This window comes from Clinocottus analis, unplaced genomic scaffold (genome assembly GCF_023055335.1).
Source record: "Clinocottus analis isolate CAN_PGR_092001 unplaced genomic scaffold, fCliAna1.0.p SCAF_43, whole genome shotgun sequence".
NCBI lineage: Eukaryota > Metazoa > Chordata > Actinopteri > Perciformes > Cottidae > Clinocottus > Clinocottus analis.
The window spans coordinates 806,330-822,500 of NW_027176187.1; the positions used below are offsets into that span (position 1 = coordinate 806,330).

Below are 16,171 nucleotides of genomic sequence, written 5' to 3' on the forward strand. Positions count from 1 at the left end.
ACCATGTTGTGTAATTCTTTTCTGCTCCTTCCTTCCGATGAATAAATGTCCTGATGAATGATATTACCACCAGGTGTTGAGTACATTTTTCTATCAGATAGTAATCATGTATCATTTTTTAACTGCCTGTTGCTTCGTCTCCTGTTTCCTGTCCTCTCTTCCTTGCCTCCTCCGCATGCATTTCCGGTGGGACACATGATCTTAAAATGAGAAAGACCCAGTGTCTGCAGTGGGCTCCATTATTTGTATTATTATTCCTTGGTTTCGAAGCACAGCTGACAAGAAGTTCAAACCGCTGGTAATCCGGCCCCTACGCCCCCTGCTGGTAACCTTTTCAATCGAGAAATCAATGTTTCATGACACAATGCCGGACTAATCAGTTGACTCAAACTTAGTGGAATGAAAGGTCTGGACTTTTATGCTCGATTATTAGTTAAATGTGAGTCATTATATTTTAAAAATGAAGGATGACATAATTAAATGCAGCAAAGACAGATTCCTCATGTTAGAGGGGAAAATGAAATGTTGTCTGCAAAGCTATCACTGATCTAAACTTTTTTTTGCCACGTTGTCATATTGATGTGTTAGGGTTTGCCAGGTTGTCATACAGATGTTCCCAGATGTCAGTCAGCCTCAAACCAATAACTGTTCATGTTAAATGACTTACCGTTGTTGTCATATTCAGTGTGTTTCTTCAGTACTGTGCTAAATGGTCTTCTGTTTCTCAGACGGAGAGCTTTATACGGGCACAGTGGCAGACTACAGAGGGAACCGGCCGGTCATCTCCCGGCACCTCAGTGAGGGCCGGCGTGTGGACCTGAAGCTGGATGATACATTAGGATGGCTGGAGGGTGAGTGTGTTGTCGGTTTAAGGAAACGTATGGTAGTCATAGCATTTGGGATGATATTTGTGTTAAAGATTAAACATGTTTAAGACTAGTTGATGAGCATTTGAGAATTGCTTAGTTCTTGATTTGGGGGAGCATGTGAGGGATATGAACTCCGCAAACTGAAAATAGAGACTAAAACAACAAAAACAAACTTCTATTTCCCTGCAGCTGTACTTCTGAGGGAATTCCCTCCCCCTTTAAAAGTGTCCTCAAGTGTTTCTCTAAGTTACTTGAATGAACTGTATTCTCTTAAGTGTTTATTTTCATTGTCTGCAGATCTTTTACACAGATTACAATAATAAATTACTATTATTGTTTTTTTTGCTCACAGTGCTTTTGTTGAATGTATGGTGAGTGTGGTGGTCATCGTGTTTGTGCTGGAACAATATGTACCATAGATTACAATAACTCTAGCTGAAATCCAGTGCACATAAATTAGCTAAATAACATCAATAAATGGTCTCGTACTGTGTTTGGCAGTGGCGGGCCGTGGATATTTGACCTACGCCTGCTGTTTAACAGCTGATGCGCGGCGATTAGCTTTACATTTAAACTTTGTGATTTGGTTTCGGCCAGCATAGGCTTAGCAGGTCCTGACAGCCCGCCACTGGCGTTTGGCCATTGTTGATGGTGTGTGGTGTTTTGTCGAGTCAGGACTCACAAAGTCCTGTGAAGTGGAGGAGAGACAGAAAGGAAAGTTGATACTGATCAGTTCAAAATGCCTCGACTACATTCCCTTTTTACTGTAGATTTTATGGCAACTTTGACATGTCCTTGATATTCTCCTTTACGTGGGCTCAATGTGTCACAGGCACAAACTTGGGGATAAACTGCAACATTGAATAATTTGACATATTTCCACCAATTTAAAATCTTGGCAATACTTTACCATCTGTTTGCTATAGATCCAACCTTCATCCGCTCCAGTTTCATTCCTGATGAGGAGAAAATCTACTTCTTCTTCAGTGAAGTGGGCAGAGAGTATGACTTCATGGACAAATTTATTGTTTCTCGTGTCTCTCAGATCTGCATGGTAAGGGTAAAACAATGGGCCTTATGCAGGAACCACTTATACACACAAACATTTGTTCTTCAGGGGCACATACAATTTACAATTATCTTGTATTTAAAATGTTCTTTTGGGTATGAACTAAAGTCAATAGAGGTCTAGACATGTTATATGATTCACAGCTGAAGTACATGAATATGTTCTATTCTCATATACCTATATTTTATACACTTTTATGCTCACACAATCATACATTTTGTATACATGCATCTATTTAATGCATACATTTATCATAAAGACTGTCAGGGTTCAACAATAATTATTTGTTTACACTGTAAAAGAGCCACGTCTGTCAGCGGGCTTTAGTCACAGCCTTCATGACGCCTCTGTCGGTTAAAACAGAGGTTGGTGTGTTGTACTTGATGCCTTTTCCCGTTCTCCTGTGTCAGAGTGATGTTGGAGGTCAGCGGACCCTGCAGCGACGCTGGACCACATTTGCCAAAGCTCAGCTGTTGTGCCAGGCTGACAATGAGCTGCCCTACAATGTGATCCAGGACATAGACACCCTTCTACCAGCAGAGGGAGCCCCTGCAGATGACACACTCTTTTATGGCATCTTCACCTCCCAGTGGTCAGTTAACTAAAGGGCAATGATCCATACAGCAGCTAATGCACATTACCTTAACCTACAGTGACCTCAGCGTCATTATATTCTGCGGTTGGTGTTACTTTGTGTTTACCAGCACTTTATTTGGCATGAAGCCAGTGTCTCATACCAGCTGTGACTTGTGAAAGTCCTGAGGTCTCATCTATAACCAATGTGTGGGTGCACAAAACGGGATCTGAAGGAGGCATACGCCACTTCTCATGCCTAAGTTGTGATCTCCAAAAATAAACTTGATGGGAGAGCATGCGCACATGTGCGGAAACTCCGATCCATACATATGAACACTTTGGATAAGCAGGAAATTAGTGACGCAGATGGTAAAAAGGTGAATTAATGCTAAAACTGTGAGAGGCATCATTATACGCATAATGATATATAATTATACGTATAATTATACAAACCAACTCAAACCTCAAATCAAATTTTGCTTTATATTTCATCTGCTGTCTGCACAGAGGAGAGCTCCGGCTTCCGACACTCGTGGTCATCTGTGAAGCAGCTGATGAAATTATTATCATCTGTGAGATAATGTTGTATAGTGTCAAAGAAATTCAGAACAGAGCAATACTAGTTTTCTACTGCTGTGCATATTTCACATGATTTTAGTTTAATATGTGTTTGTAAGTAAAATTGCTGCAGTGAACACCAACTTACTTCATTAAATGATGGTCTGTTCTCTGGGGACAGATAGTATACTGTGTACATCTCAAAACAGAGTATCAGGCTCACTGGAGTCTTCAGTCATCTCACCTGGGAAATCTTCGCCACCTCCACTAACTGATTGTGTAAATTAGCAAAGTGTGGAAATTAAGTCAGTGACAGCTCTGGGACGATCATATCCTCGTTATCGGTCATAATCATAATGCCATATGAAAACATTAGTAAATAAATGCATAAATTCTGTTCCGGGATCCCTTCATCGACAAGCAATTCAATGATGTGACAAAAAATATGCTTTTCTTGGTCTTCCACTGGGTAGTTGCAGTGATTCACCATCATGAACCATAATGATCAGCCGGCTCATTTCTATGCATCAACATCAATAACTCTGCATTGACTATTTATGGTTGAATGTGGGCGTGTAAAAGGCGGAATATGTGGCTAATCCAGCGGCACACATTTACCGGTGGATTTGGGATTTACAAAAGGAACAAGCACACTGGCAGGTGGAAAATGTTTTTTGCCGTGCATCTCCTTCTCAACGTTCAATGTTGAATAGGAGGAACACACTGCTTTATAAATGAGACCCTTGTAAATAATTTGTCATCACATTAAAATTTATTAACTACATTTTTACAAAACGTTATAAAAAAATTATGAAAAATTAAGCGTAAACATTGGATTTATAATTTTGAAGAACCTCGTTAAATATGATGTTAGGGTAAGGTATTGTGAAACAAGGAAGGAAGCCAATGGTGCCAAATATGGGTAGAATACATCTTGCATAGTGGAGAGATGAGGTGCATGAAGCAAAAAAGAAACCTAAAATTCTGACGTCTGAAAAAAACACTGAAAGAATAGTTCAACGTGGGAATTGTGCTGTCACGTACAGCATCTTGTGTGTTGTAGAAACTCTAGGAGGACACACAAAAGGAAGATACAGAGGCCCTCTTACACTACTACATCTAATAGACAACATTCTATTGAGGACAATGTGCACCTTGAGGATAATATATACTGTACCGGAGCTAGAGCAGGTGGCTTTGCCAATGACCTGTCATTCATAGTTATCTACACATAGATTACTCTATTGTGTGCATCATTTGCTCTCATTCATATTGTCTTTTTTTCTCTATTAACTAGGTCTGTCAATTCTGGACGATCAGCAGTATGTTCATTTCGCCTAAATGACATCAAATCAGTTTTCACTGGTAACTACAAAGTTCTGAACCGGGACACATTGCAGTGGAGCACACGGGTTCAAGACAAGGTTGCAAATCCAGGAGAGGTAAATAGTCACCTCTAATTGATTTGGGAATGGAACTTTAAGATGTGATGGAAAATATGTTGTGCAGCAGTTATAGCAATATAGAGCCAAGAAGTGTTGAACAAATGCAAAAGCCACAACACAAATGCAAAAGCAACAATGGATGTTGACAATGAAACAGGCTGAATATTATTGTCGGTGGACTATTACATTCATTCGAGGTGAGCCAGGCCTGAATCGTTAGCAGAATTGATTATCGTCAAGCTGTGGCGGGCCGTGGATTTTCTACCTGCGTGTTCAGCGCCCGGCGACGCCTCAGTGGCTTGATGCAATGTTTTTATTGAGAAATCAGTTCTCTGCTGTGGTACCTGGAGCTTTTTCACCAGAAATTAGCTCTTAAGCTAAAGGAAAAAAAAACTCCAGCAGACTTACTTCCAACTTTTATTTTAAGATTCATGGAATTAAGTCCGTTTCTCAAGCTTCAGCCTGAGATCATAGTTTATAGCTTCTTTTTAAGGTGGATGCGTCCAACAAAAGGTTCATTACCGCCACCTACAGCCACTCTGGTGAAACACTGGGCCATAATGCTAGAAGGCGTCTCCATGTAGTTTAACCCGCTCTCTATTTCATACAGAAAATGTGATTGGATGAGCAGTCTGGAAGCAGAGCAACAGAGGAAGACAGGAGCTGTGCAATGAGAAAAGAAGCTAATAGGGAAAAATAATTATGATACATGTAGTGTATTATACATTTTATTTATAACGAAATAGCTATAACTTCATGATTCTGTTTAGGCCAGCAGTGAAGGCTTAGCAGGCCCTGGCGGACAGCCACTGCCGTCAATAGGTGCATAATTAATGCACACCAGTCAGATTGGTGACCCTGACTTACTCTGACATCATGCACACTATGGGCAATGGTAACCTCATGAGGTCAGGAGGTGGCTGCAGTTTTTAGCGCCAGGCATTTAGCTAGCTACTCACCACCACCTTAAGTCCCAGGGCATGATAGGAAATGCCTTGCTCTCTCCTGATCGTAGAGCTGATAATAGCCTACAGTCTCACGTAGGCTATCATCCTATAACATTTGATATATTTAGGTTTCTATAAAGAGTGTTGTGGTCAAAACTACGAGAACTCTGATCAGGAGACAGCCAGATTGTTGACAGAGCAGCACAGTATAAAGTCATTAAAATCTCACTGGAAACAAATGCTAAATGTTAACAAAATAAATACAATTTCTGAGTGAAGTTTATAAAGAATCAAGAACAGAGACCAGAGATTGAACAATTGATTCTTGCTGTGTACATATATACAGAGATCAGTCAGTTCCAGTCATTCCTCCTGTTTTTTGTCGTCCTGTCCGGGGGAAGTTCACAAAGAAAAAAGGTTGCGTAAACATAGTGCTGGTGGCTGATTGAATTATGTTTTAACTTTGGATTACATGTTCACTGTTGTATTGATGAAGTATTGTCTGTTTACTCAAATATTTGAGTGCAGGTACAGTTAGAAGCGTAGTTGCCGTCAGCTTAACTATACTTCAGCACAGCGGGGTGTGTTGGCAGAGCTTAGCCTGACAGAAAGAGCAAAGCAAATGTGCGCATGCGCGCTGCAGCGTGATATCAAATGACGCCGTAATATTAAAAAGTACTAAAAACACAAGTAACGTCGGGGCTTATAAATATGACTGTCTTTAATTATTAAGCACCGGGGCCCATTTTATACCAGGTTTCGGAACGCATCCCTAACTTCAGATAACATAAACGCAAAAGGCTCTTGTGGTAGTGCAAGATGGAGAAAGACACGCTCCCTTTGGAGATGAAAAATATAAAAGGAAAACATAATGATTCTTTGTTTCAGGTGATAATACACTAAATAAAACAGAGGTATTAATATTTTATTCCATTGCTGCCAATTAATCTCCTTTTGGAGACACTGTTCCTTTTGGACCGTAAATCAATGAGACACTTTAAGGGTCATTTATACTTGGGTTTTACGCAGAGACGCAAGACACGCAAGGGCCCCTTGCGTAGTCCCATCAGCCAAAATTTCTGACTATCCGTCAAAGCTACGCGAGCCGTTCGCAGCCCGCAAGACTGTGATTGGTCCGCTAACCGCATCCTTTCTGAGTCTCGCATTTCCGGTTTCATAGCATAATACCACTGTTTTTAAAAGCCAAAGCAGAAACAGGAACAATGGATCCCGTTGAAGAACGTTTGGCTGAAGAGGTCCACAAATATGAGCATTTACATAACTCGTCTTTGACTGAGTATAAGGACACGCAGATGGAGGTGAATTCCTGGAGGGAGATATCGGTGAACGTCGGTGTGCAGGTCAACTCTAAATGGTCGTTGCGCCACCTACTGTTCTGGAGTATGGAAAAGGCACGAGAACTTTAAACCAAAACGAGTCCGTCAATCCAACTGCGTGGCCAGCCGCAGTTGTAGTTGCAAGAATATATTTCGCCCTTTAGGCAGATATTACTGGCTTCATCTCTAACAATTTGAGTTCACATTCAAATGTATTTGAAGTTTTGATTTAAGATTAGCCAAAGACCTGAGTTTATTACTACAACAGTACAGCAACTCTGAATTGCTTAAATCTGAGAAAAAGATAAGATCACTAAAAATAGGTAAGACGCGTCAAGAGGTAAACAAACCTCCAGTTCGGATAATATGAAAATTCTCTTCTTGATTCATGTTAGTTGAATTAATGACTAATTGTGGCCTTAATTAGTCAGATCCAAGTTGTACAGACTCAAATTGGCTCAATTAACCCCGATATAATTGTGTTCAAGTTACTGTCAAACTGCCTTTTTGTGTGGTAGTGTGGACTGCACAACGCGTCTGACAACGCCCTGCGCTTTGTCAAAGAAAACTTCCTAGCAGAGGACAGTGTGCGGCCAGTTGGAAGAAGTCTGACTCTGGTATCTGCTGAGCACCACTACAGCCATCTGACTGTCCAGAGAGTCCAGGCTGCCAACAACAGAGGCTACACTGTCCTGTTTCTGCTCACAGGTAGGCCAGGAAGCATCTCAAAATGTTTGTCACTCTGGTAAAATGCTTTTGCTGGAACGCTACATAAAGGTAGAAAAGAAATGGTAAATATATAAGATATATAAAGTGTAATACAATAAATATAACAACAATATAAAATAAATAAAATAATCCAGCAAAGAAAACAAGTATAAAAAGGTTGCATGTCGAATAGAGTTTTAATTGGACGTTCTTCAATACAAAACAATAGACTTATTTGTCTCTGTAGGCAAATTTGTCTTGACTCAAATGCTGCTCACATGTTTTGACACATGACATATCATTAAAGCTGCCAAGTAATATAATACAAAAACAGAAGTTTAAATTATCATAATTACACATATTACACAACATAAGAACAACCAACATATTGCACAACCCCTCTCATCATACCACACAGTTAATTCTTATTGAGGTAGGAATACATTTGTTTTGAAAACAGTTGAGTTAACATTGGGTACTCTGCCCCTACTATCAGAGGGCAAAAGTTTGAGGGGATTATGGGATGGATCAGACAATGCTCTCTGTGCTTGCCTGAGAACAGACTGCTCATACATGGACTGGAGAGACTGTTCATTCAGTCCAGAGATTGCCTTACATCAGGGGTGTCAAACATGGCCCGCGGGCTGGATCCGGCCCGCCATAGGGCCCAGTCTGGCCCGCCAGGGTGTCCAATCCAACAGAAGAAAATTTAAAAAATAATATTATTATATATAAATATATAATTATTTTTTTAGGCCAAAATTAGCAGAGCTGGGATTCAAACCTCTGATCCTCTGCTTATAAGACGGACATGCAAACCATTGATCCACAGTCACAATTGATGTGAGCACTGATATTATTGTGTTAGAAGTCGTTAAACATGGATCACGTCATGAAAGTAGCATCACAAACGCGTCACAAAGCGAGGGAATCTGCAGAGGAGAGCCCAGGCAGATAAACAGAGGGCCGATGTCTGAATTTTTGGTCTTTATGTTTCTAGTTAATTGTTGAAAGACCTTAAAATAGAGTTTATCATCTAAAAACCTTCACCAACGATTTAAACATAGAGAAACATTGTCGTTAATTATGCGTTATTATGCTGTGATTTTACTGGTCCGGCCCACTTAAGGTTAAAAATGGGCAGCATGTGGCCCCTTGACTAAAATGAGTTTGACACCCCTGCCTTACATGCTGCCATGCCATATCGACTATGCTCTCCTGCTAGAATACAAACATAATCCTCTGATACATCTCTTGTACCCAGAGGCTGCATAAAAAGTATAGTTCCTGCTGTAAAAGAGAACCAAGCTTTCAACATGGTCCCACTAGCTAACTGTGTTGTCTAAGTGATGCCAAGGCCCTTATAGGAGCAGATCTGATTGATTAGTTCACCACATATGACCACTGACTGAGCATACAGTATCATCCCTTCAGTTTTTCTGACTTTTAGAATGACTTTCTGACTTTTAAAATGAGATAGAAACTCTCTTTTTCAATGAAATAGACTAAAGGACATGTTTTTTGTGTAGTACGCTGAGGATAGCAGTTTCAGTTCCTAGATTTGCAGATGTGCCAAAGGTGTATTAAAAGCAGCGCTAAAATCAACAAGTAGCAGGTGTGCATAAGCTTTGGGGTCTTCCAAGTGCTAGTTAAATAGCAGATACTATCCATCCTTTATCCGTAGTGGGCTAGAGATGATCCCAGCCTGGCCACTTAACGGAGGAAGCTCATTTCGGCCGCTTGTTCTTTTGGTCACGACCCAGAGTTTATGACCATAGGTGAGGGTTAGAATGTAGACCGACTAGTAAATGGAGAGCTTTGCCTTCCGGCTCAGCTCCTTCTTTACCAAGACGGACCTGTACAGCGCCTGTTTTACTGCTACAGCCGCACCGATCAGCCTGGCCATCTCCCGCTCCACCTTACCCTCACTCGTGAGCGAGACCTAAAGTATACCTAAAAGTATAAAATACCATTCAAACATGTAGAGTAGTAAACCGATGGTAGGCAGGAGATTCTTAATTTTTCAACAGTAGTTTATGTGATCTTGATGTTTTATCTGGGAACTCTTGGCATTTCAGACAACACGTTACCATCAAAATGCGACAACTATGAATTCCATGTTTGCTGTTCATCAACATACAAGTTTGTTGTAAAAATGTGACCTCACAAATTTTGTTTGTTTCAGAGTCTGGTTACCTACACAAATCTGTCCTGCTACAGAGTGGCGCCCATATCATAGAGGAGGTCCAGGTTTTTAAACAGCCTCAACTTGTCAAGAGCCTGAAGCTCTCCATACCCAAGGTACACATTTCATAATTACATATTTGACTAGATACTTTCAAGATACCAATACAAAGCAGTATGTTATGTTAACAACATAATGCCTTATTATGTCTTGAAGCACGGGTTCGAGCTTGACAATGTTTAGGTTTTGTAAATATTAATAGCGAATCCGCGAAGAATCAGATGTTGGTGTATCCGCCAGACTCTGGAGTTCCCATCCCCTTGCTCTGTGAGCTCCTACGCAACTCTCACAGGAGCTCTCGGCCTGTGGACTTTTTGTTTAGCTCCACCTTGATTTGGGGATTTAGGGGTCTATCGACATTTTGTGTGAAACTACCTAATGAAATCCATAAGGACCCACCCACCTACGCTGCAAAAAGAGTGGGTAGTGTGTTAGACAACACACTACCCACCTGCAAACCAGGGTTTTCTTGCAGTGTACTGCAGAACACAGGCCACAGAGAGACGGAGGCGCAGCTCAGATCAGCCGTTCAGTTTTACTCTGCGCGATGAAACACACAACCATTTGCTGGTAAAGAGTACATAGTACTTACATACAGTACATACTGTATGTTCTTGTTCTGAAAACTGTTCTTACAATACAAAAACTGTATGGGTAAGACAGTATAATTCTACTGGTGTGTATAAGTTATGGCTGGTAGGAATGCATTCCAGACAAGATGTTCCTTTGAGAGATTTATTGAAAGTAGGAATGAGTTTGTGTCGTTCTGCAAGAAAGATAAATGAAAATATGTATTCCAATCAATATAGAGATATTGTAAACGGTTGCTTTTCCTCACATGTATTCAGTGTAGATAAAATACATTTCTGTTGGACATAAATTAGATTAGATGCCTCATAAAAAGCAAAAAAGGAAGAAGAAAATGTAATTATAATTGAGGCCACATTTCTCTGTCCACAAACATTAATTTATAAATAAGTAACATGCAACAATAAGACGTCATGCCACAATTCTGCTTTTTCTTAAGTAAGTAAATTGCATGAATTAGGTAGCAACACTAGATTGTGTACTCTTTGCATCCATACAATATTACAATAATATCTCACACACAAATAAACATTCTCCACATAGTGCAGAGGACAAAGAACTCCTTCCTGTCACAGTTCAGCTTCCACACTTACCTGTCATTTGAGTTGAGCCAGCCATGTGCATAATCAATAACCGCCGTGCAATTTGCGTTCGACTTAATCCCGACTTGCACTGACGTCATGCACACATGGTCAATGATTATCTCACCACAGCCGGGGGCCACAGTAGCATGAGGCATGATGGGAAACACATCACAGACAACAGTTACATCTTATATTCTGTGTAGTTGTAATATTTACCGCTTGATTGTTGACTATTAGTCTCAGGTTTAATCTGAAAACATATCCTGTGCTCGGTGGCAGGCTGTGCATTTCCTACTTAGGCTTACATAGTTATAGTTACTATTATTAATTTACTTATTTTTAGTCCTCCATCCATCCATCCATTTTCCGCCGCTTATCCAGGGTCGGGTCGCGGTGGCAGCACACCCAGCAGACCGACTCAGGCTTCCCTCTCACCCGCAGCATTTTCCAGCTCGTTCTGGGGGACCCCGAGGCATTCCCAGGCCAGCCGGGAGATATAATCCCTCCAGCGTTTCCTGGGTCTTCCCCGGGGCCTCTTCCCAGTTGGACGTGCCTGCAAAACCTCTAATGGGTGCCGGAACCACCTCAGCTGACTTCTTTTCGATACGGAGGAGTAGCGGCTCGACTCCAAGCTCCCTCCTGATGTCCGAGCTCCTTTCCCTATCTCTAAGGCTGAGCCCGGCCACCCTACGGAGGAAGCTCATTTTGGCCGCTTGTATCCGCAACCTCATTCTTTCGGTCACAACCCAGAGTTCGTGACCATAGGTGAGGGTTGGAACGTAGACCGACCAGTAAATGGAAAGCTTCACCTTCCGACTCAGCTCCCTCTTCACCAAGATGGACCGGTACAGCTCCTGTTTCACTGCTTCAGCCGCACCGATCCGCCTGGCGATCTCCCACTCCACCTTACCCTCACTCGTGAACAAGAGCCCTGAGATACTTGAACTCTTTCGCTTGGGGCAGGCATGTTGTCCCCACCTGGAGGGAGCAATCCACCGGTTTCCGGCAGAGAACCATGGCTTCAGATTTGGAGGCGCTAACTCTCATCCCTGCCGCTTCACACTCGGCTGCAAAACGCCCCAGCGAATGCTGGAGGTCACAGTCCAAGGAGGCAAACAGGACCACATCATCTGCAAACAGCAGAGAGGCAATCCCGAGGCCCCCGAACCGGATTTCCTCTGCCCCCCGGCTGCGCCTAGAAATCCTTTCCATGAAAGTCACAAACAGGACCGGTGATAAAGGGCAGCCCTGGCGGAGGCCAAAACCCACCGGGAACGTGTCTGACTTACTACCGAGGATACGAACGCAACTCCTACTGCAGGCGTACAGAGACGAAAGCCTTCTCCAAGTCCACAAAGCACATGTAGACTGGTTGGGCAAACTCCCAAGACCCCTCCCGTAGTCCTGAAAGGGTAAAGAGCTGGTCCACTGTTCCACGACCGGGACAGAATCCGCACTGCTCTTCTTGAATCCGAGGTTCGACAAGCGGTCGTAGCCTTCTTTCCAGCACCCTGGCATAAGCTTTCTCCGGGAGGTTGAGCAGTGTGATACCACGATAGTTCGAGCACACTCTCCGATCCCCCTTTTTGAAGATGGGAACCACCACCCCGGTCTGCCAGTCCATGGGCACTGTTCCCGACCCCCATGCGACACTGAAAAGGCGTGTCAGCCAAGACAGCCCAGCAATGTCCAGCGCTTTCAGCATCTCAGGGCGGATCTCATCCACCCCCGGCGCCTTGCCACCAAGGAGCTCTTTAACTACCTTAGTGACCTCTGCCAGAGTTATGGGTGCACCCACCCCAAGGTCTTCAGGCGCTGCCCCCTCCCCAGGGGACATGTTGACCGGGTTTAGGAGTTCCTCAAAGTGCTCTTTCCACCGTCCGATGTCCCCAGTCCGAGTCAGCAGTTCCCCTCCCCCGCTGAGAACAGCCTGGGGTAGACCCTGCTTTCCCTTTCTGATCCGTCGGCTGGTTTGCCAGAACCTATTTGAGGCCAACCGAAAGTCCTTCTCCATGGCCTCCCGGAACTCTTCCCATGCCCGAGTTTTAGCATCCGCGACCGCCGCAGCTGCAGCCCTCTTGGCCTGCCGGTACCCGTCAGCTGCTTCAGGAGACCCCTGGGTCAACCAGGCCCGAAAGGCCTCCTTCTTTAGCTTGACGGCTTCCCTCACCACCGGTGTCCACCACCGGGTTCTCGGGTTACCGCCGTGACAGGCACCGACGACCTTCCGACCACAACTCCTGGCGGCCGCTTCCACAATAGAGGCGTTGAACAAGGTCCACTCGGATTCCATGTCCCCAACCTCCCTCAGGATGCATGAAAATTTCTTCCGGAGGTGGGAGTTGAAGACCTTCCGGACAGGATCCTCAGCCAGACGTTCACAGTTCCTAAGCCTAAGGTGTTCTGGTACCAAGTACACTTATGAACCACCTTATGCTCGAACATAGTGTTTGTTATGGCCAAACCGTGGCTAGCACAGAAGTCCAACAACAAAACACCGTTCGGGTTCAGATCGGGCAAGCCGTTCCTCCCAATCACCACCCGCCAGGTTTCACTGTCATTACCCACGTGACCGTTAAGTCTCCCAGGAGAACTATAGAGTCGGCAGGAGGCGCCCTCTCCAGGACCCCTCCAACCGACTCCAAGAAGGCCGGATACTCCGAGCTGCTGTTCGGTGCGTAAGCACAAACAACAGTCAGAGCCTTACTCCCCGCAACCCGGAGGCACAGGGAGGCGACCCTCTCGCTCACCGGAAAAAGTCCTAATTTTAGTCCTAACTAATTTTTTTTGACAGTGTATTAATTTAGCATTAGTAGTTAAATAGTAGAATAATAGTTTTAAATAAAGCCTCAGTGCAAAGAAGTTGCAGTGGTGTTCGGGAGGAGGTTCATGTGAAATCATCTTGGGATACTGTTCTAATTGTTTTGATCCATCTCAATGCAGGGTATGATATATGTTGGCACATCAGAGGGTGTAGTGAGTGTTCCAACAGCCAACTGCTCTTTCTACTGGACCTGTCCCCAGTGTGTTCTGGCCCGAGACCCCTTCTGTGGTTGGGACCTCGGCAGCAGGGCCTGTGTGGAGGCATCCGACAACCATGCCAATCTGTGAGTAGCACAAGATTTTTCCATGATAATAAAAATGGATCATGTTTGCAATTAGGGGGTTATGATGATATGATTCTACTGTTAAAATAAAAAAGCATCAAAAGAATAATAAAACACAGGGTCAATATACACATGTGAAATAACACCACACCACAGAGCCCTTATGTTCAAACCAAACATTAATTCCCTTTATATTGACCGCACTTTGCAGCCTGTGCATACTCATGATTAGGACTCGAGCAGTAGGACCTATTGGAATTCAAAATCAAATCTAAAGGATTATTATGAGGACCCGAGTCATGAGGCAACGTGGATCTGGCACAGTTTCTGTTTATTTTCTACCTTGTTCATAATTTAACATAATTTTTTGTTTGTTTTTATTTATTTATCAGTGTAGTTAAATTTATTTACTCTACATAGCCATTTTTCTCAGTTTTTTACTGCGCCATTTTGTTTTGGATTTGTTTGCTTACCTGTTGCACCCGCTACTGTCTACTATCTGGACAACTGCTACTGTCTACTCCCTGGACATCTGGCTGGCAGTCTCTCACTAGCTGGTGGCTACTGATTTCAAGCGACGCAGCTCCCTGCTGGATACTCCTGTTGATGCGACTGTTTGGAGGCAGATTTCTTGGATTGCCTCACAGCTGTCCTGCTCCGATCATCTGCCTGTTGTTTATTATGCTAACGTGCCTGTCACTTCTCCTGGTACTGTCTACTCCCTGGACAACTAGCTGGCCCAGGTGGTCCTTTGCCAGCTGGTCGCTACTGACAATCCAGCCTTTTAACTGTTCTGCTCTGTTCACCTGCCTCCTGAGATAACTGTTACTTCTCCAACTCCGAGCATCAAGTTTGTGGCTATTGACAAAGACCGCAGGTGTGTCAACACATCCCGGGCTGCCATGGTTCTGCAATATTCCACTTCGCAGCTCCTCAAACTAAACAACTTCTCTGTGTCTCTGTTAATCTCAGCCATCAAAACACTTGGACTCCTCCGTCGGCCTCGTTACATCCACAGAGCCTCCCGCAATAAGTTTATTTACCTCCTGTTATTGTTGATTCTCCTGTTTACCGTACCCAATTAGGCTAATGTGATTTAAGGGTATGTTTCTGCTAATACCTGTTTTGTTTTTTTTAATCCCAGCTGCCACCATTACATCACAATTAATTGACCTCTTCACCAACAGGTGAAGCTCTTGATATGTATTGGACAATTAATCAGCTGTTTCTTGATCTGACAACAAATAATTGACCTGTACTACCTGTGCAGTGACGGGACAACATGAATATGGGCCATTAAGCGTATACTTTCAATAATGTGATTATTGTGTATGGCGACATGATATTTGGGAAAAAATACAAGAATATTCACCCTAAAAATGTTACATTTTAAAGTTAAGATTGGGTCGCCAAAACAGGAAATAGAGGTAGTTGCTGATGGATGCCATTCAGTGTAACAGTTGTACCAACCTTCTTTGCTGACTGTAGTTCTCCATCCTCAGATCCCAAGACATAGACAGAGGAAATGTTGAAGAGGCATGCAACACTGTTTCCTATACAAACAGAGCCAGATTTGGACCAAACAAACTTCCTGCAGGTAAGTGTCACTTATCTCAGTTAAAGTGTAAAATAAACTTGTCAGTAAACAAAACTGACACAGTGATGCTGTTTGGAGATTGGACATTGACATTTTTGTTCTGACATGTGTATTTATCATGAAAATGTGTTTATACAATGTACGTCTATATTATCATTTGGGCTCTAGTTACTGTATTGGAAAAAACACACACAAAAACCAACTGCATTCATATGTGTACCGCCAATGTAACTGTCACAGCGGGTTAACATCCTTGGAAACCAATTTCCGAAAATTGGGGACTGACTTATGCCATGACGGCGACTGCGTCTAGTCTAGTGTATCTGTATTTGCAGTCCCATGGAGCTGGTTGTCCTTTTAAGTATGTAAAAAAGAAAGTATGATAGGCCATAACAGATGTCCATGCTGGTTTTAGATTGGCACAACACACTTTACGGCCCAACTGACGTGTGTTGACGCCATCTAAAAGCAATCCACGTTTTCTTATGACCTTGTGAAATGACCATGGCAAAAAGGTTTAGTGTCCATTCTACTCCTATTC

General features: G+C 43.1%; 1 protein-coding gene across 6 annotated transcripts in view; it reads left to right on the forward strand.

Moving 5' to 3' along the window:
* Positions 1-16,171, forward strand: part of sema4ab (sema domain, immunoglobulin domain (Ig), transmembrane domain (TM) and short cytoplasmic domain, (semaphorin) 4Ab) — a 31,367-nt gene that overhangs the window by 9,504 nt on the left and 5,692 nt on the right. For 4 of the 6 annotated variants that reach the window (XM_068599136.1, XM_068599137.1, XM_068599138.1 and 1 more), the window contains 8 exons: positions 729-851; positions 1,796-1,923; positions 2,349-2,530; positions 4,370-4,514; positions 7,320-7,509; positions 9,695-9,810; positions 13,870-14,033; positions 15,536-15,630. In XM_068599136.1, coding sequence (XP_068455237.1) covers positions 729-851; positions 1,796-1,923; positions 2,349-2,530; positions 4,370-4,514; positions 7,320-7,509; positions 9,695-9,810; positions 13,870-14,033; positions 15,536-15,630 — 1,143 coding nt within the window. The remainder of the gene's footprint in view (positions 1-728; positions 852-1,795; positions 1,924-2,348; positions 2,531-4,369; positions 4,515-7,319; positions 7,510-9,694; positions 9,811-13,869; positions 14,034-15,535; positions 15,631-16,171) is intronic. The other 2 variants (XM_068599139.1, XM_068599141.1) reach the window with 2 other exon arrangements.